Source organism: Scardinius erythrophthalmus (assembly GCF_964197995.2).
Source record: "Scardinius erythrophthalmus genome assembly, chromosome: 20".
Lineage (NCBI taxonomy): Eukaryota > Metazoa > Chordata > Actinopteri > Cypriniformes > Leuciscidae > Scardinius > Scardinius erythrophthalmus.
In genome coordinates, this window is record NC_138240.1 from 32,526,399 (window position 1) to 32,544,432 (window position 18,034).

At 36.9% G+C, this 18,034-nt stretch overlaps 1 protein-coding gene across 1 annotated transcript in view; it reads left to right on the plus strand.

Moving 5' to 3' along the window:
• Nucleotides 1-18,034, plus strand: part of bmp1a (bone morphogenetic protein 1a) — an 86,860-nt gene that overhangs the window by 40,573 nt on the left and 28,253 nt on the right. The window contains exons 6-7 of the mRNA XM_081349668.1: nt 618-723; nt 14,361-14,485. Coding sequence (XP_081205794.1) covers nt 618-723; nt 14,361-14,485 — 231 coding nt within the window. The remainder of the gene's footprint in view (nt 1-617; nt 724-14,360; nt 14,486-18,034) is intronic.

The following is an 18,034-nucleotide window of genomic DNA, read 5'->3' on the forward strand; positions in this document are numbered from 1 at the left end:
ACTGGTTTTGAAGTAATTAAACTCACAGCTTCATTGTTTGTAGAGAGAGATGCTGAACAGACTCACATACATCTCTCATCTCTCTCTAATTAATTCAAATAAATTCTATAATTAATTTATTCAAATAAATGTCATGTTATGCAATACTTTATCTCTGTGTCTGATTTTTAAGGTGGCAGAATGCTAGATCGAATGAGCCGTAACTGACGAAATTAACCATACATTACATCAATAACAACTTTAACTTGTCAATGCTGGCAAATGATCATGATATAAGCGGGATAATCCACGACTAGCTGTGCATTAAACGATTTTAATGCACTACATGAATGCAAAGAACCTTCCTCTGCGGAGTGCATTAAATCATGTAATGGACAGCTAGCTGTGGATTATTTCTTACTTAAAATGCAGTATCCTGAAAAGTTGTTTCTTTTTTTCTTGTTGCTGAGTTTATTATAATAAAGAGAATAATGAAATAATCCATAAAATGTGATAATGTCATAATGATGAATCCATAAAAACAATCTTTGAAAAAAACAAGCAGACAGCCTCTTTTGTTGACAATGACTGTTCACATCACTTCCTGCCTCAGTCTCATTCTTGGTTTCATCTCATAGGACAGGAGTACAACTTCCTGAAGATGGAGCCTGGTGAGGTGGACTCACTCGGAGAGGTCTATGACTTCGACAGCATCATGCACTATGCAAGAAACACCTTTTCCAGGTTAGAATCTGCTCTTAGAAATATTGTCTTTATTTTTCATAATTTTACTCATAATGTCCACTCCTTCACTAATCATATACAATATATAAATGACATAAAAATTATATAGATCATATACATACATGCATACATACATATATACAATTGTAATCAAAAGTATTCAACCCCATTGCAAATCAGCTTTATTGGCAAAATTTGAATGAACATTTTGCAATGAACATATCAAAATAAAGTCATTGAAATAATTCAACAGAACAAATGTTTCCCCAAATTCAACTGAAAATGCTATTTTTAATGACTTCTGCAGTCTCAAAACTACTCACCCCCATGAATAGAATCCCTCACAACAGCACAAATCTGCAAAACAGGTGTTGTCTCAAGCACACCTGATGCAACCTTATCAAGGGCTTCATTAGTTTCACCAGGTGTGCTTGAGCAAGAACACATGAAATATCTGAACTGACTAGGTTTGTTGAGTGTCACGTTTGACTGCATGTTAGAAATATGGCTGAGTCAAAAAAAGGTCCAAAAAGTTAGAGAAGATATCTTTGCCCTTCATAAACACGAAACAGGATGCAAAAAGATAGCGAAGGTACTAAATGTTCCTAAAGACACTGTTGGAAGCATAGTTCACAAGTTCAAAGTTAAAGGAACAGTGGTTACACTACCTGGACAGGGCAGAAAAACGAAGCTATAAACGGCTGCAAGCAGATTTCTGAGAAGGCATGTTCAGAAAAACCCTTGAGTGACTGCAAAAAACCCGCAGCAAGACTTGGAGGCAACAGGCACTGAGGTTTCAGCTTGCACATTAAGGCGCTTACTAAACACAAGAGGTTTCCATGCCAGAACTCCAAGACTTATACCACTACTGACCCAAAAGAACAAGAAATGTGCTCATAATCATATAAATAAGCCACAGAAGTTTTGGGATTCTGTTCTATGGAGCGATTAAACATTTTGGTATATAAGAGTGAAGCTTATACTAAAATGAACACTCTGTCAGTTGAGCATGTTGTGGCTCAGTGATGCTCTGGGGCTGCTTTGCATCCTCTGGCACTGGAAACCTGCAGCGTAAGGAAGTCAAGATGGATTCATTGAAGTATCAGGAAATCCTAGGAGAAAACGTCATGCCGGCAGTGAGGAAGCTGAAGCTTGGGTGTCATTGGATTTTCTAACAGGACAATGATCCTAATCATACCTCAAATTCCACCAAGGCTTGGTTGCAGAAAAAGTCCTGGAAGATTCTACAGTGGCCATCATAGTCAGCTGGTTTGAACCCCATAGAAAATGGTTATACATCTTGTTGGCAGCAGGACATAACAGCAAATGGGTGTTCTACTAAGTACTAAAGATGCTGACCATGAAGGGGTTGAATAATTTTGACACTGCAGAGGTCATTAAAAGTTGCATTTTCAATTGAATTTGGGGAAACCACGTGAAACATTTGTCATGTTGAAAATTTTTGTTTACAACTATATATAACTCATATAAATCATATAAAATTAAATATAAATAATATTAACCACACAATTATACTTTAATTTTTACATGGCAAATGATAAAACAGACTAAATAATTAAGAGAAATGGTTCATTATTTACTCACCTTTGGTCCAAGACTGTATGCTGCTATTTTCGTGGAATATATAACTCTTTCAAAATTACAATAGTTCATGGTGACCATGATCTGGATTAGGACATGAGTTTCAGAATGAGGTAATATTATATCAGCTATATAATATTATATAGCTCGGGAATATGGCAGAGTTGTATTTAAGCTATTATATTTCCTTTTTTTTTTTTACATTTTTTTTTTTTTATCCTTGTCACTGTGAACTGTTTGGCAAGAGCTGCATAACAATTCTTCAAAAATGTTTAGTGTTCCAAGCAAAAATATATTAGCAGACAGGTTTGGAATGATGAAGGTGAATAAATAACAAAATGATTTTCAGTTTTTGAGTTCTAATTGTTTTTTTGGAGCAGGTTTTTGCGTTCCACTACACTGCTCTTTAATAGTTTTGTTCATAAACATGTGCTAGACGGATGGCTCTGAAAAAACAGTGGGACCGGATGCAACTGTCAGTTTTATTACAGCAGTATGTCAAGTTAAAAGAAGAGCAAATGCTAAAAACGTATCTCAAGACATTGCATTTCTCTGCTTTGCGGCTCTCATTTTTAAATGCAAGAACATGTTGCATTGTGAACGGCCCCTTAGGGGTAAGAAACCACTTTGAAATGCCCTAGCATGAAACCAGAACACGCGAGCAACTACATAACAACATGCTGAAAACACTTACCTAACGTGCAACAGAACCCTGGTAAATACCGACAACACTCAGCGAATTTTTCATGGGCAGACAAAACTATAATATAATAATTTTGTCTTTTATACTTGTAATAGTCGTAGTTCAAACAACTATTAACATTGTTTGAATATTAATTATTTTTTGTTGAGGATTCCTCACTTTCCTCAATTATTCATCATTATGAATAATTAAAGTGTCCCTATTATGCTATTTTAAAGGTTCCTAATTTAGTTTTTTTAAGGGGTCCTATAATAGGTTTTCATGCATCAAATGTCAAAACTTTAATTTTCTTATAATATACATCACAAATCACCTCATTTCTCAAAGAGTCTGAAAACGGTTTGTTCGCAAATTCAGTCTCTCTAAACCCCTCCTTTCTAAGAGCCTACTCTGCTCTGATTGGTCAGATGGTTCAGTCTGTTATGATTGGTCTACCGCTTACAGCGCGTGTCGGAAACCAAACTCTTCCAGTCTCAGCTGCAACTACAGTGTTTGAGGGTGGGGTCAAATTAAACTGTTTGCGGGCAACCAATGAAGACCATAGGCTGGCATTATGCACATTTGTTGCATTGTTACATAGGTTTGTAACAGGAAGTAAGACTGGAATTGCTGACGACTTGTTTTGGCAGTTCAGAATCGATTCTTTCTTTTAAGAGAAAATAACTTTGACCATTAAAACTTTGCTGACCTTTTACATTCACAAACAGCTATATAACACACTGCATGAAAGGTTATATTTGAAAAAGCATAATGGGCCTAGATGCGCTGTTTTATTCACACTCAGACTTCTTATTAGTTTCCTCGGGGTGACCTTTGAATGTGGCATCAGCACTTTGAGGCGGGCATGGCTATCTTGAGCATCTCGCTCCTCTTACACTCGTTCTGCTGAGCTTTCACAACGCCGCTATTGTGCTTCTCGCGTGCCTGTCAGTTGTTCGGAGAGTAATCTGAGCCGGTCGGTTTTTGTGTGTGGAAAGGTTCGGTGCAGACATCATCTAGCTTCAGTTCTGTTAATGATCCGATCTCTCGACGTCAGCTTAACGTAATTAACTTCCTGTTTCTTCTCGTGCCTCTGTGACTATAAAGGTGGGCGGTAGGACAAAACCTCATGGTATGATTTTGTTTCACAGCAACTATATATACATGTCTAAAAGCAAATATATATACATGTCTAAAAGTCTCTTCTGCTCACCAAGGCTGCAAACGTCAGCCGGCTGTTTATTATCATGTTAATTATTGTGCTTTTTACCCCAGATACCATACTTTTTCTTCCATTATTGAATAACTGTTGCTTTAATTACCTTGAACAAAACTGAAAATCATTAACAAGACCTTTGTCTCAATAATTTTAGTGATTCTCATTTGCTACTTAAATCTACAACATTTTAAAAAACATTAGATATTAGATCTTTGCGTTGCTGTCTGCGATCGGGTCAAGGATCAGCCAAATTTCCACGCGCATCATCAAGCGCGGTTATTAAAGGTGCAGTATGTGAGATTGACAACTAGCGGTTGAAATGGGTACTGCAGTCTAAATTAAAAATATTGCAGTTCGTTGTTTCCCACCCCCTCCTGCTCAGACTCAACACTCACACGGGTTGCCAGATTGAGGAGCGCAATTGACAATGGGATGAGAGGAGACTTACACACTGTAAGTTGATGAGTTGATTTATTGATTAATGATGAGTTGATATCGCATTTTAATATGCTCCCTTTCATAGAAATTCTTAGATGGATGTGGAGGCTTTTTAGGTCGGGTAGTATCTGCGATCTACCATGTTCTCTGGCTACCATGGCTGCAATATGCTGTGTTTTCCGCCCACTGGCATCCCTGAGGTGTCGAAATACTATTGGGTAAATAAGCAACGTGTGGTATCGCACAGATCAAAACAAAAACAGACTTTCTGACACAGAACGCACATTTCAAAGTAAAATAACTGGCTGTAGAAGTGTTTTTCAGAGAAACAAGTTTGTGAACTATGTTTCCTAAATATCTGCAAACATATTATGGTATTTTTATGCTTTAGTACAGTCAAAAACGTACATACAGCACCTTTAAGAAAAGTGCTGAGGTAAATTTTTGTGCCATTTAGTGGTTTAATAGAGAATAAAGTAAAATGCGCCTTTTACCCCGGAGTGCCTTTAGTCCTGTTGTACCCGATCTGTCGTGGTATAGATTTATCAAAATCTCTACTGTTAAACACATTTCTACTGTCGCACAGAATAAAACCACCATACTGCCAGTACCATTTGATGAAGCCAATAAACTTGGACAAGAGTTTAAAGATTAGGCTTTATTCAGCTTTCCACCAGATTTACTTTTACTGGGCCACAGAGAAAAAGAGAAACAGCCTTTCGTTCATGACGTGTGCTGTTTTTGTTTTTTGAAGGTCTAGCATTGGTGACTTGAGCATTGATCCTCTAGAAGTTTAGTTTGACACAGTAGCAGCAGCACAAATATAGACAGATAACAGTAAAGCTAAGTGAAATTTGTGCAGAAAAGATCATTTCTATCACCATTTTAACACTTCTATTCATATGTGAAAGGAGGAAATGAGATTTAAATTGGTGGTGTATTTTCAGCATTGATCTTAAGACATTTAACTGAATCATGACGTTATTAATGTAGAAGCATTTTTATTTGTCTGTAAAAAACACTAATGTCAAATGTTTTATCATCTCTGTGTCTGAACTGTCCCCTGTTGGACTGACTGCCCTCTTTTTTCATCCTCAGATGAGATCACGCACACATACATTTATACACGTACTCACACGTACACACACACACACACACACACACACACACACACACACACACACACACACACACTCACACTCATTTCTGTTGATGACGTCTGTGAAACCACTCAGAGTTATCCTGTCATTTAGCAAAGTGTACTCTGTTATCACTGTGGCTCTGACTTGGCTAGCTTTATGTTAGACACTATTTGATCCTTTTTTTTTTCGTTTTTAGTTGTTTTTCTGCAGTTCACCTGTTTCTGGAATTGTCTTTTTGGCATATCTTTTTAGTGATAGCAAAATCCAAGCGAAAACAAATCCAAATCAAGTTTTACCACACTTTTAGTTATGCTAATGCTAATCTAGACTACAATTTAAAGTGTAACTTTATCGGTTTTCAACCCGTTTTGTGTTATTACAGTGTCGGTAGTTTATGTAAATGAACAATGTTTTGTTTTCCGTGTTACCTTGGCAGAGAAATTCACGCGTATTTGTCATCAAAAGTCCACCGGATGACGCATAACGATTTCGTGAAAACTACAGATTATCCTTCCGCATTTTTGTGTCCCCGCCCACGGACAGTCGGATCGACAGAGGGTTATTAATAGAACAGTTATTGTAAGGGTAGGTTTTTCACTGAAAATTGTATTGTAGTTTTTCTGCTCTTTAAACAGCATTATGGTAAAAATGGAACAATAGCAATAGCTTTCTTACCTTTACGCGATGGCGTTTTGCTTCAGGTGTAACTGACAGAACTACAGTTTCTTCCCCTTCCTAAAACACTGTGTTTGTGGTCATTCAGTTTGAAATGTTGACTACAAACACAGAGGATTTTCAGATTTTCCGCAGCCTTTAGCCAGTGCCTACAACGCGCTGGATCCATCACTGGAAACCAAAAGTAACTCACTCCCGCTAAACTTTTACTCTTTGAATTCTTGCACCTGGGAATAATACAAGGCGACACCATTATGACTAAAAGTATGCTGAGAAGTATTTCCTACTAAAGCATGGCGGTATTTGACTGATGTTAGCGTATTACTTGCAGACTAGTGGGAATGGCCTTGGATAGCAACATGCCTGGTGCATTATGGGATTTTAAGGCAAAAGTAGTCTTTTTTTTCTCTGTTTTCTCTTTTCATGTACCATCGATTTACATTGTTTTCTGCCTTTCTACTGTTTAGCCAGCCAAGTTTTATTGAAAGCCCATTTTGTCAGCGGTAAAGTAACCCTTTAAGTGTGGCTGATTTTCAGTGTGCAAATGTACTTCACTAGTGTTGAGAGTGTACATACTTGTAAGATATATTAGCATGTTATAAAAATTGTATGATACCACAAAGCCCTCATGCTGTAAATGATTGTAACTCATATGTACTATATACATTACTGCTCAAAAGTTTGGGATCAGAAAGTCTTTTTTTAAGATATTAATACTTTTATTCAGCAAAGATTAATTAAAGTGGTCAAAAGTAACAGCATGTTACAAGTTTTATATCATGGTTTCCAAGCAGTACAACTGTTTTCAACATTGATAATAATCAGAAATGTTTCTTGAGCAGCAAATTATATAATATTAGACTGATTTCTGAAGGATCATGTGACACTGAAGACTGGAGTAATGATGCTGAAAATTCAGCTTTGATCACAGGAATAAATTACATTTATATTTATTTTTATCACAATACTCAAATAGAAAAAAGTTCTTTTAAATTGAAATAATATTTCACAATATTACTGTTTTTACAATATTTTTGATAAATAATTTCAGCCTTGGGTTGCAGAAGAGACATATTTCACATTTACATCTAGTAAAAACTTTTTACCTTTTTTTTTTTTTTTTTTTTTTTTTAAGTACTATAATTTAATACACTCTAATCATCCCAAGTATTTTGGGATTCAGCCTATCTTCTCTTGAAGGAACATTTTTTATATACAGTAGAAGGAAAAGAAATGTGAGCTGTAGATTGAGATGCCTCGTATTATTCTCTAAAGGCTCGGCTAGTGGGATTGAGGAATGTTATTCCCATTTCATGTGTTTATCAAAAGTTTTTTTCTGACTAGTTTTGACAGCCTACAGCCAACATTCCCCCAGAGTATGGGTAACATGAGTCGAGGCACACGCAAACGCAAGTCTACACATTCTCTATATGAGAACCATCTGTTTCCTCTTCTTTTGTTCTCGTTTTCCCCCTTTTACTCCCTCTCTGTATCACTTTTTTGAACAATTTACAATTCTGTTAATTCTTGTAGGATTACAGGTTCCAGTCCAATGTAAGTTCATGTTCCAGTCCCATATGATGTTTACATAGTCTAAGAGTTATTGGGAATATGAAATTGACTTTATATTAACATATTATTTATTAAAAACAAGTGGAAAGTTGTTGTTGTTGATGTTTTTGTTGAAGTATTGCTTCAAAAAGAACTACAATGATACATTAAAGAGCATATTTGTGCAGCTTCATGTAACTAGACGTTGTTTGGCTTTTTGCATTGCCTTCCTTTCTTAATTACCGGTAAATGAGTCTGTTGTCAAATGTACAACTCTCATTTAGTTTAACATAAACTAATGGAGAGAAAGAGAGGGAGAGACATTGATCCCAGGGGGAATTTAGCGGATAATGTTATTTGATAGACACACTCGATCAGTCCTGTTTTGCATAATCAAAAAGTAAGCTATTTCTGAGAATCAGTTGAACTCTGTTGATATTTGAAATCAACCCAAACAAACACACCAATTGCTCCGCCCCCTAAATGCACAAGCACACAATCCAAGAGTAGATTTCTCTTTATCATAACAAAGCAAAATAAAGCTTTGCAAAAATAATACGAAGCTGATGAACAAACAAAGAAGAACAAAAAATGAACATATAAAAAAGTAAATAAAAGCAAGTATATAAAAGCAAGAGTTGGTTGTCAGTCGCCAGCAGCACACACTCAAAATCAATGTAACTCCCGTATGGAGCAGAAACAAGGCAACATCTGGGTCCATTTTCAGGCCTTCCCGCTTCGGTCTCTCCAGAACTGGAAAGATTTTCTAATATTAACACGGGTCCTACCTCTTGCCTGATCACAACCCTTCTTTTTCCAATGATATTCCTCTGACCATTTCTTTTTTGTAATGTCTCTCAGCCATCTCTCTTTCTACAGTCTTCAAATCTCCCTCTTGCTCACTCTCTCTCCTCCCCCATCATGGGTGGACATGCCCCTTACTGCTGATTGGCTCACTCTTTCCTCCCCCATCATGGGTGGACACGCCCCTTACTGCTGACTGGCTCACACTCTCCTCTCCCATCATGGGTGGACACGCCCCTTACTGCTGATTGGTTCACTCTCTCCTCCCCCATCATGAGTGTATATGCCCCCTACTGCTGATTGGCTCACTCTCTCCTCCCCCATCATGGGTGACACGCCCCCTGCTGCTGATTGGCTCACTCTCTCCTCCTCCATCATGAGTATATATGCCCCCTACTTCTGATTGGCTACAAGTTTTTTGTGAAGTTCAGTCCTACCCACTTTCAACAGCATTTTTCAGAAATCGCTTACTGCACCTATTTGTAACGATTATGTGTTGGTGACATAATAAGTAGGTGTGGCTCTGAGGCTTTGTCTTCTTTGACGTGGAAATCTGTTCTTATGTTCTTGGGAAAACCCCTTCTGTTTAAGCCGTTTCAGAGTAAAGACAGGGAATGTGAAATAACAGTTTTTAGTAACCTCATTTGCCTTATTTTAGATACACATCAAGATTTTAGCCCCGATTTTTACTCGCCGACAGTTTTGTGGAAATCGCCCACAAATGCATGAAATCTGAGGCAAATTGGTGCTTGTTTACATGACTTACAATCCAGTTGTGTAAATGATCAAAGACGTTATCTGAGAGAAGCGCAGATGTGTTGTTGATGCCCGTAAGATATTTAGCATGCTACATATCTGGACCTGTCAAGAGTCCAGGAGTGTGAAATGTGTTTTGACTGAATATTACATCAGCGGAGACAGCTGTCAGTCAATGAGAGAGCAACATGCAGGGCAAGGGAAAGTTCAGGGGGAGGAGTCAACAATCTGTAACCAAACATCAGCAAACATGGCTTCTGCAAGCAACCATTCTCTCCTTCATATTCTTCTTTTTTTCTTTTTCGCTGCAAATCAGTGCACAGACAACTTGGATCGCAAGCATCTTGCAGGTTATGATTTTAGTATTATGCAAGAACCCTTGTCTCACGAGTGATTTCATGTATCACTCACATGTGTTTGGTTGTGAAACCTAGTTTGTAGACCATGCAGAGTTGTCAACGGTTATTCCTATTAAAACGCTGTGTAATGTGTGATCCACTGTCGCCGATCCGTTGTGTAATGTACACACAACAACAACTAATGGTACACCAGTCATGAAGTGTCTAGTGTGAGAAGAACAGCGATCGGACGATTTTGAAAATCTTGCAAATTTCCTGCGGAATTGGGCTACTTTTACACTGTCGGCTCGGATTGTATTTTTTAGTCCGCGGGATGAAGCGAACCCGCTCTGCCCAGAAGAGGATCTCCCCTGGATGGGCTAGTTTGGGCCATGATTGGGCGTTTTTTGTATAGCAATTGGGCTGGTTTTGTTCCGCAAACCTGGCAACCCTGCTACAAGGACTAGTTTCTTAAACCATTTTCTGGGAGTGTGCTGGAAAACTCAATCCAAGAGTTAAGAATAGCACAGAGCAGATATAGACTACATGGTGAACTTGTGGCTTCTTCCCATAATTATTAAATGATTACTAGATTTGGTGTACATGAGGCATCTGGGTTGTATTTTACTCATGAGTTTATCATATATTCCTCCTCTCCTGTACCTCCATTTTCTGTCCGTTATACCAGAAATTAAAGGGTAACTTACATGGATTTATCGTTCTATTTAAGAATCTTGACTTTGCGAGAACGACATCAGAAACTTCACAGCAACTTGAGAGAAGCTAACAGTCCCTGCGTTCTGACTGGCTGCTCTGTTTGTCCACTGTCCTGTTGTCTTTTTTTCCCATCATCCCTGCTGTGTTTGCAGAGTACTCGTACTGTAAATCTCCGTGGGAAGACAGGTTCTTTGATTGCACTTGTATCGGGAGGATTTCATGGCCTTCCCTCAGGTTTTTTTTCTTTGAAACGTTTCTCCCCGAGAAGCGGGTGAGCCCTCCTAGCTTTTTGTCTGGGGCATGTTTTCCGACCTCCTTCTTTGTCTCCTGGCCCCCGTTCCACCCACCCTACTCAGGGAAGTTTTTCTTCTTGAAACTGGTACCGGCAAGTTGAGCCAAAAGCAAATAAAGAGCTTGCAGTATGTCTTCAGTGTGAGATGACACCAGCCGAGCGCTAGCACTCACCCACACATCTACTGTTCCACTCTATACTCACAGACCGACAACAAGGCTGAAGCTTACAAAAACAGCCAGGTCACATTTGACCCCAAAATCAAAAGAGACAAACATTATTTTACATAAATAAAAATGAAGCGACAATTGAAAATTACACTTCCTCACAAATTTTCACTGTAACGCAATTCTTTTTACGTTTTTTGTAATTCCATTATTGTAATAATCTCATAATTGTAAAAAATTGAGTCTCGTTACTTAGTCTTATTACTGTTATATAAATACTGTAAAACAGTTATTTTTAATTTCAATGAGCAGAAAAATGATATATTTTAATATTGTATTAATATAATACATATTTCATTAAATATTAAATAATGTAATTTTTTTTGCATTTCAGTGATGATAATTATATATATGTGTAATGTATACTGTATAATGTATATATTCTGTACATTAAAATGTAAGATAAATGTATGGTAGGAAAAAAAAAATCTACCATTTTATCATTCAATATGACCTGGAATTCATCTTAAAAGCTTTCATGGGATTCACATATATGGAATTTTTTATGTTTTGATTCAAATTAGTCTGTTTCTTGTAGCTGTAAAAAAAAAACTTTGATGTGTTTGACTTGAATCTGAAGAAAGTAGCCTACATATTTATATCACTAAACTGTTTATTTACTTGAAATGTGGGTTGCATTTCTCTGCTGGTTCCTTTAATATAAAGCTTGTAGTTGAGCTCTGGAAATCCATCCTTCCCTATTTGAACATGCCTGCTGTTGACTGGAAGGTTCCCATGGGAACAAACAAATGAGCAGACCCTCACTAGCCACCGCAGAGTGAAAAGCTAGACGATAAACTAGCAAAGAGTGTCAAAGTACGAAAAGAAGTGCGAGAAAAGAGACAGGTTTTTGATACTGAATCACTCTCTGTTGAACTGAGCAAACGTTTTTTTCAGCCTGAGTTACAGTAGGACTGGAGAACGTGACTTCTCCATATTTTATCCATATTTACTAAACTTTTCTTTTGTTTATAGCTTATTTCCAACATATTCTCATGCTGTCACGGCTTCTCAGGAAGCCTCAACCCTGAAGTGACCAATCAAGAGTCCAGTGACATCATACAGGAGGTTATAGCCAAATAGAACGTGGATTCAGATCATGTTTCGCCAGCCACTGTGTCAGGCCTATGAGACCGACCGGATTTAGTGAATGTCCCAGGAGAGGTCATTGTTTTTGTATCAGTGAGAGTCATCAGACCATTGAGGTTTTTATGATGTTTTTAAGTCACCATGATCCAGACTACTGTTGATTGGTTGGATGTTAACACAGTTGTAATTTTGCTGGGTTGGAGAAGTTTGCGATCTGTTCCCTCAAACCACATACAGAGGTGGTCCAGACAGTTCACAATGCGTCCTGATGTGTAACAAGCTAGGTTATTTGAGAAACTGTTGGAAAAGCCTAAACATATGCCTAAAACATTTGCGGTCACAGACTCATTTGATACATATTTAAGGAATAGTTCACTTAAAAATGAAAATTCTGTCATCATTTACCCACCCTCAAGTTGTTTCAAACCTGTATGAGTTTCTTTCTTTCTTAGCCATTGACTTCCATAGTATCCTTTTTTCCAACTATGGAAGTCAATGGGGTCCATCAACTGTCTGGTTATCGACATTCTTCAAAATAAATTATTTTGTGTTCAACAGAAGAAAGAAACTCATACAGGTTTGGAACAACTTGATGGTGAGTAAATGATGACAGAATTTTCATTTTGAAGTGAACTATTCCTTTAACAAACAGCGATCTGTCTTGTCTGATCATTTGTGATTGAATCACTTGAGACAAATGTTAGTAACCAGTGTAAACTATCATTGTCACAATACCCTTTTTGTCTCATGGTACAATACCAGCTTCAGAAGAATCACCAATGTAAGTAGTATAGCGGTAACTCTATTTTTGTGTTGATGTGTCATTATTTCAGGGACTGTTATATTCTAATAATTATTTTCAGTTTACACAAAATTACAGTAAATTTTGGAACATTAATATACAAAAAAATATATAAGATCTTTTTTTTATTCACTTTCACAGAAAATTGAATGGAGAATCTGTAAAGCCAAAACTGGATTTTTGAACTAGTGATGCACCGAAATTTCAGGAACTGAAAATATTTGTCGAATATCTATTTCGTGCACATAATGTGGATAAACATAATGTGGATAAACATGACGCACTTCACTATGACCAAAAAAGGATGCTAGAGTCGCAATATGTTAAATTTGTTCGGTTGAAATATTTAGAGGCGGCTCGTCGTCACTTTAGAACTTTACTTCGACTGGATTTTAAGTTCAATTAACCAAATGTAATTACTTCATTTTCAGTTTTGGTTTTTGGCTGAACGAGAACTTTTGGCGGTTTTGGCATTTCAGTGAAAAATATTTGTCGGTGCATCACTATTTTATGTCTTCAATAACGAATATGAGCATTATAAACAATCTCAAACCTTTCTGAAGTCCACCAAACTCATCTTCGGAGGTGCTTGTGCAGTTCACTTTCATGTTGTTATATTTCATATCCGCTATTTTTAATTGTTGGCAGATGCATTATAATTGTTATGTACAGATGCGTCAGACAAATGTCTGCGTATTCGCTTTATAAGATGCTGTCAAATAACTGTGCTTGCTGCACTGGACTCGAATAATACATGCAAATACTGAGCGAGTACTGCATGTGAAATCATGGTACTATCTTTTGAAAAATATGGGTACCTCCGGTATTTTGAGGCTTGGACATTGCAATACTACCGTAATACCGATAACCAAATGGGAGTCAAAGATGTGAAATGTTTTTCAAACCAAGGCAAAGCTCTCTAAGTACAATCAACATTGTACATAGTGTTACACTTAACACAATAACTGAAGAGCAGGCGAGCCACAGGCCGCAACTTCCATGACTGCTTCCACGGATAACGCAGCTTGGCTTGAATTCCCTTTGGATTGTTGTCTGCTCCACAAATGATTATACAGCCTGTTGAGTTCTGTACATCTGCTTAAACCTGCCATCTTAAATTGTGAGATAACGTTTGTGTTTATACAAGTACACGTGATTCTGTGTGTGGGTGTGGGTGTGGAGAGGATTGTTAGACATTCCTGGAAACAAGAGATAGTGAATGAATAAGAGACAAGAGGATTAAAATAACAAGAAGGATTTGTTCATTCTGATTAAAGTGATGCCTTTTTTGTTTTGCTGACAGAGGGATATTTTTGGACACCATTCTTCCACGATATGATGTGAACGGAGTTCGGCCGCCCATCGGTCAGAGGACCAGATTGAGCAAAGGAGACATCGCACAGGCACGCAAACTTTACAAGTGTCCAAGTAAGAAAATGACAGATATGTAAATATAAAAATTGTACAGAATTACAGAAGGGTAATCTGGCAGATCCTTGAAGGTGAAGCTCCTGTCTGACTCAACAAGAATAAAATATGGTGGAGATAGAAAATCTGGGTCATTGGAAACTTTAAGCACATCATGAAAACATCTCTGACTGCGAACTTCACAAGTATTCAGGTCTGGGCAGCATTGTCATGCAAATAATATATATATATATATATATATATATATATATATATATATATATATATATAATCAGTATTTTTGCCATTTAAAGTATCTAAACATCCTAAAAACTAAATAAATAGTAAAACATATATATATACACATACACACACACACACACACACACACACACACACACACACACACACACACACACACACACACCCCACACACACACACACACACACACACACACACATATTGTTTTCAGAGAATTTATCTTTAATTACTTTTTGTTCCTTATTACCCCCAATGGCAAGTAGTTTTGTTAAAGCATAAATATTACAATGTTTAGCGATGTTTATGTTTAACAAATACATTTTCAAGGAAATATTTCAAGTAAATTGGCCTTTTTTAAAGAATATTTAGATCATTTAGATGGAAAACAAGACAAAAATACTCATGAAAAACACATTTTAAGATCATTCAGTCACATTTGCCCCTATTTCATAGTATAAGGGTGGGACACTAAGTTTATGTAATCTGGAAATAACTCCACAATTGATGTGGTACGGTATCTTGGCGACAGTCTCCGTTACTCTCAGGCTCAGAAAGGCCGAGTAAACACTGGTCGAGCACAGGAAGTTTGTAATTTGTCTTCTTTCCCTGATAAAACAGAGAAGAGAACAGTTGCTTTGTAGGATACAGCAAATAAATGCAGTAAAGGACATTTTTCATGTAAACTTTGCAGAGATGTCCAAACACACACTACCAGAGAGGCAACTAGTGTATCCTCAATGCAGACCAGGGTCTATTAATTGTCTCAATTTTTTTTTTTTATTCAGTTTTATTACATTAAGGGTCATTAAAAAGTAAATCAATGAAATAAAAATGTTAATAAATAAATAACAGGAATCATGACACGGCAAAATGTGATGATTAAAATTCAAAAGGCTATGATTTAATTCAATATTTATTTAATTAAATACATTTTAAAAGTGTAATAAAGCATGTTCAAAGTAAAAAATAAACTAAAACGCAGAACTGTTCTACAGGCTTGTAGTTTCAGACCAGTTCTCAAGCAATGAATGCCTCACATTTATGCCAAGTGATTGCTGTTAATGAATTGACAGTGTTAACTTTATGGTGTTTATGTTACAATTTGTTGCGTATTTTATCTCCCTCGTCTTTTTGAATGAGCAGCTGTAAGTAAAGCATAGACATTTCAAAATAAGTTTCCTGTTAAAAGCTTTTTAAAAGTGTTTTCATAGATATTTTGGTTATAATAAACTGTATTTGGCATTTAGTTCAATGTTAACATTTGTTGGATCTCTTTATTTAATAATTTAAATAAATAGATTTTGCTTGTAATGGCAAGAGTAAGTTACTCTAAAAAAGTAATTAATTACTAGCTACTAATTGACCGTTCGCAAAGACCCGCCCCCTTTAGTTACTGTTGCTACGTCCGACACGCTCTCACGCCACACATCGCCGACAGACAGGACAGAGCAGGTTACTTTTGATATGAAACAATGTCTCAGCTTTTTTTTGTATCAGAAAAATACAATATCAGTCAACCCCTAATACAAATGTATTGATGCACACACCAATTTCAATACATACGTTATATATGCATATACAACTTGTCTTTAAAACTTAGTTACTCTGTTTGCTGATAGCAAGTCCTCACTAAATGTGTGCTGCAGCCTGTTTAATATAGTACAAAATCTATAATATGATTAATTTTGTTTGAGTTGTTTGAAATACAGTTGATTTGGATATACAGTATTAATCTTAAAGGTATTTTAAAAAGTCTTAAATTTGATTTTGAAAAATTCTTGCTAATAATAATTGACACTAGGGCTGGGCGATTTTGCCTAAAAAAAAAATCTTCGATTTTTAAAGAAAAATTCGAGTTTCGATTCGATTTTCGATTTTTTTTTTCCAATAAACTTAAAAAATGACTGCAGACATCAGATATTGTGTGAAAAGTGCAACTTTATTGCTATGACTGTCCTCAAGAGTTAAAATGCGTAGAATCCCAAAACAAAAAGTAAATGAGGCTCTGTCATTCAACAATTTCAAGCTTTAACCACTGATCTATATAGAATGACATTATATAGATCAGTGGCTTTAACCCAGGTTTAAGCAAAAGTGCAACAACTTCACAGTAGCTTAAATTTTCTGTTCAAGAAATCAGATAATTACAAATTTTGTAACATATAACATTACAATTAAAAAAATAAACTCTTCTCAGTATAGTGTGAACTGTGAATATAAAAAATGAAACATGCATGTGGCAGACATAGCCTGCTCAAAGAGTGAACAAATGTAAACTTTTATCTATAACAACAAAACACCTCGCTTTTCGACAGAATAAATTGGCAGCATGTCTGTGGCAATATAAAACGTGATCGCCTCTGTAATCGCTTTCCATCGCGCTCCGTTCTTATAAGGCACACAGTTTGTAAAGCTCTCAGGAAGTGTAATTTGCTTTTAGCAGGTGTGTTAGAGGAGCCGTTTTCGCTACGGAGCCGGCTGCACTTCTCCCATTCTTCGCGATATTTATTCCTCAGGTGCCATGTTGTTTTGATTGTGTTACGCGCTTCTTTTAGTATCTATGGTTACGCGGGGCGGGGGCCGGCTGGCTCATATCGCGCTATGGTAACGCACAAGGACGAAACGCGGAAAAGTCCGAAAAAACTATTGTGGCAAAAAAACTCGAGTTTGCAAAATAAAAATCGTTTTACACTACAAAATCGATAAATCGATTAAATCGATTTTTTGCCCAGCCCTAATTGACACCCTGTCAAACACGTTGTAGGGCTGTAATGGGCATTTTGTTTAGGTTTTATATTGAGATTTGTCTTTAGCATTGCTTTAGTGGAAAAAAAACAACAACAACCCATAAATATTCTCATCTGGGACTGTTGCTCATTTTACAAATATGGCTCTCAGTTTTTAAAGTTCTGACAGGCCTGTTGTGGAGGAGCCTGTGTTACATGACCTATCCATACAGCTGGATGATGTGGCTGTATCACATTCTGGGAAAACAAGGTGTAAGTGTTGCAGATATCTTGCACAGCATTCCTTGCCTGTGTCTGTCACTTGCTGTGGCTTTCCAGACCGTTCGGTAATGGTTCTAAACATTGAAGAAACTCCACATTTGGCCTGAACAATCTCTGCTCTTGCTACTCTAGTTTTACATGACTGACGTGCAGAGCACGTGTGGATAATATAAGGAGTGTAAACCACTAAACAATTTTTGGGGGTGTAAGTATTCATGTAATAGTCATGTAATAAGCAGGATAATGTAACCATAGGCTGCTCATTATTGCACAATAATGACTTGAAAGGGTAATCAGGAC